At 47.2% G+C, this 2871-nt stretch overlaps 1 protein-coding gene across 1 annotated transcript; it reads right to left on the minus strand.

Moving 5' to 3' along the window:
* Positions 1–1452, minus strand: LOC308307656 (E3 ubiquitin-protein ligase TRIM35-like; the record flags this gene model as incomplete). Its single annotated transcript, XM_080752921.1, has 1 exon — positions 1–1452. One exon carries the CDS (start codon positions 1450–1452, stop codon positions 1–3), a length of 1452 nt encoding a protein of 483 aa, XP_080609047.1.
* Positions 1453–2871: the final 1419 nt, after the last annotated feature.

The following is a 2871-nucleotide window of genomic DNA, read 5'->3' on the forward strand; positions in this document are numbered from 1 at the left end:
CTAACTGCATTGTTCCACAGTTACACTGATCTTCCCAGGTAACATCTTCAGAGCGTGAAGACGACCCGTGTAAATGTATGGAAAGAGTGTGTCTGTGAAAGTGTGTGTGAAGGTGTGTATGTGTGTGTCAGTATCAGGATCAGAGAATGACAGCGTTCCTTCATCCCAGTCCAGCTGTACTCTGATCCTCTGAGGTTTCTGCTTCAGAGAGAGATCAATGTCTGACCCTGGTGAGAACTCTGCTGTGTATTCACCTTTATATAACATCATATTCCAGAACTGACCCTCTCCGTCTCCCTTCCTCTGAAAAGACTCTTCTAAGACACCCACTTCCCAGTATGCAGTGTCTGCAGTGTCTCCAACCTCAACATCCCAGCTGTGAGTACCTGAGTTAAAGCCCTCAGAACCCAGGACATAGCCATAATGGTCAAACCTCTCTGGGTTGTCAGGAGGGCGCTGCTGCATTTCTCGACGTCTCATACTGGTCAGATCATCAGACACGGTGTAAAATGGATGGGCAGTGTTGGGGTCCAGAATGACAGGAGTGTAGGAGACGATGTCCTTCATCTTGTTCCAGACTCTGAAGGTCAGGTTTCCCAGGTGTTTGGTCACATCCATCAGTGCTCCTGAGACCAGCTGTGGGTCCTGCAGTGTGAACTGGAGTCTTTCCATTGTGATCTTGTAGTTCTGTAGGAATGAGACGTGTTCAGCTCTCATCTCCTCCTCTACGGCTGTGATGTTGTTTGAAAGGGTTGATATGTCTCTGTTCAGACCCTCAATCGTCTCCTTTATCACCTGACTCTTCTGCTGCTCTTCCTCCCTCAGTGCAGTGATGCTGGCCTCCTCTTCCTCTTGTAGAAACTGATACATCTTCCTAAACTCTTCCTTAATCTGTGCCTCTGAGTGCCGGGCCTGGACCTTAACGTGTTTCGCTGTTTGGTCACTTTTCTTTTTAATGTCATCAAATACCTTCAGTTTCTCCTGTAAAGGTTTCAGTAGTTTCTGGACTTCCTCCTTGTGATCCAGAGCAGCTTCATCAATGGGTCTGAAACTGTGGTCGGTGTGTTTTTTAGAATCTCGACACACAAGACACACTGGCCGTTGACATTCCAGACAGAACAGTTTGAGTTTCTCAGCATGCAGAATGCAGAGATCCTCAGACCCTGATGACGTTCTCTTACGTTTTGAAGCTCCCTTACGTTTTGAAGCTCTCTGTCTGTCCTGTATGAAGGCCTCACACACGTTCTTCAGAGCCAGGTTACGGGGTGGATTACCTGTTGAATGTGTTTCCTTACAAACAGGACATTGCTTTATTCCCTTTTCTATCCACCATTGCTGCAGACAAGCGTTACAGAAGCTGTGGCTACATAACAGGAGAACAGGATCTTTAAAGATATCACGACACACAGGACAGGAATAATCCTCTACAGGAAGAGACGACGTGGAAGCCATTTAGTCTCTGAGTGAAGCTACAAACACTCTTAAGAATATAAGAATTGCTACATGAGCAAGATTAATTTGGTTATTGGTTCTCAACACAGGAAGTCAGTCAGTGGTGGTAACACTTCCTCCTCTAGAATGTTCCCTGAAGTTTACTCCCACTGTGAATGACGGTTGTTGTTAAAGTCCATTCAGCTGACAGAGTCAGCAGCAGGTTCCAGTGGTCTGGGTCAGTATTCCCTCCTGTAGCAGTGGAAAGACGTCTCAGATGAGTCTGGCAGGGGGCGGAGCTTTGACACACCACCTGTTGCAAAGCACACACACGCACACACAAAATGCATGTCATTAATCTAATACACAATATACAGTATGCCCAAAGTCAGGAGAGTCCTTTATTTCCTATATCATTAGTATAGACAGGAAACAATAGAAGAGGGAGACAGAGGCTACATAAAGGCCCAGTTTAGGCGTGGGGCGGTATCGACATTTTGTTACCGCGATTACCGTCTTCCCATTTACCGCCGGTATTGCGGTAATTACAGCACCCCCTTATCTATTAATTAAGGTTCGGCGATAAGCCAAAATATTGCAATCATCTTCCCAAAAGTCGCCTCTCCACAGCCTGACTGTCCGAGTTATACTTCTCCGTACATCACAGCGGGTCTGGCTTTGAAAGGAGCAGATCTACAAGCTCACAACACATCGCATCCGCGACGCGTTCTGAGCTTTTAGATCTGCACTGTCGGGTTTCCATAGTAACGTAGGCTAGCTACTTGGGCTTTTCAGACAAAACAGCTGTGTGTGAACAAACCAGAAGAGGACGGGTAGTCGTGTACAGTGATTCTGTAAACTCACGTCACGTCTCAATTCTCAAATCGCAGTGATTGAGTGCTGCTATATACAGGTTTGAGTTACAAGACTTGACAGAAAAGGTTATAAAATCGCCGACGCGCCGCCGGACGGGGCACAATGCGCGACGCGGTGGAAAAAGTAAAATAGTTTCATTTTCGGTTTTAGTCCACGCGGCCCGCGCTCCGCCAGTAATCCGGATGAATAAAAAAGAAACTGACACAACACAAGGTGTATTAACATCCTTGTGTCGTGTGGATTACAGAGAAAGTTTACGCTGCTCTGTACTCCTCTACGGCGGCTGCTGTGCTGCCCTGTCTGTGCAGGTCTGTGTGTCTGAGTGACGTATGTGGCTTCCAAACATGTGGTACACGGCCCAGAGCAAAGCGGCATGGAGCGCATGCGGTCCTCGCTTCTCCCCTGTTTTAAAACTCGCTTGTTTTCCAATAAAAATAGACTTTTTTTTTGTCTTTTTTTACCGTGGTAAGCACACGGACACCGTGGTAGACCTCGGTATACCGCGGTACGGCGGTTACCGTCCCCAACCCTAGCCCAGTTCACCCCTGGGACAACCAGATCTTT

Source organism: Nannobrachium achirus, assembly GCF_963921795.1.
Source record: "Nannobrachium achirus genome assembly, chromosome: 22".
Classification (NCBI taxonomy): domain Eukaryota; kingdom Metazoa; phylum Chordata; class Actinopteri; order Myctophiformes; family Myctophidae; genus Nannobrachium; species Nannobrachium achirus.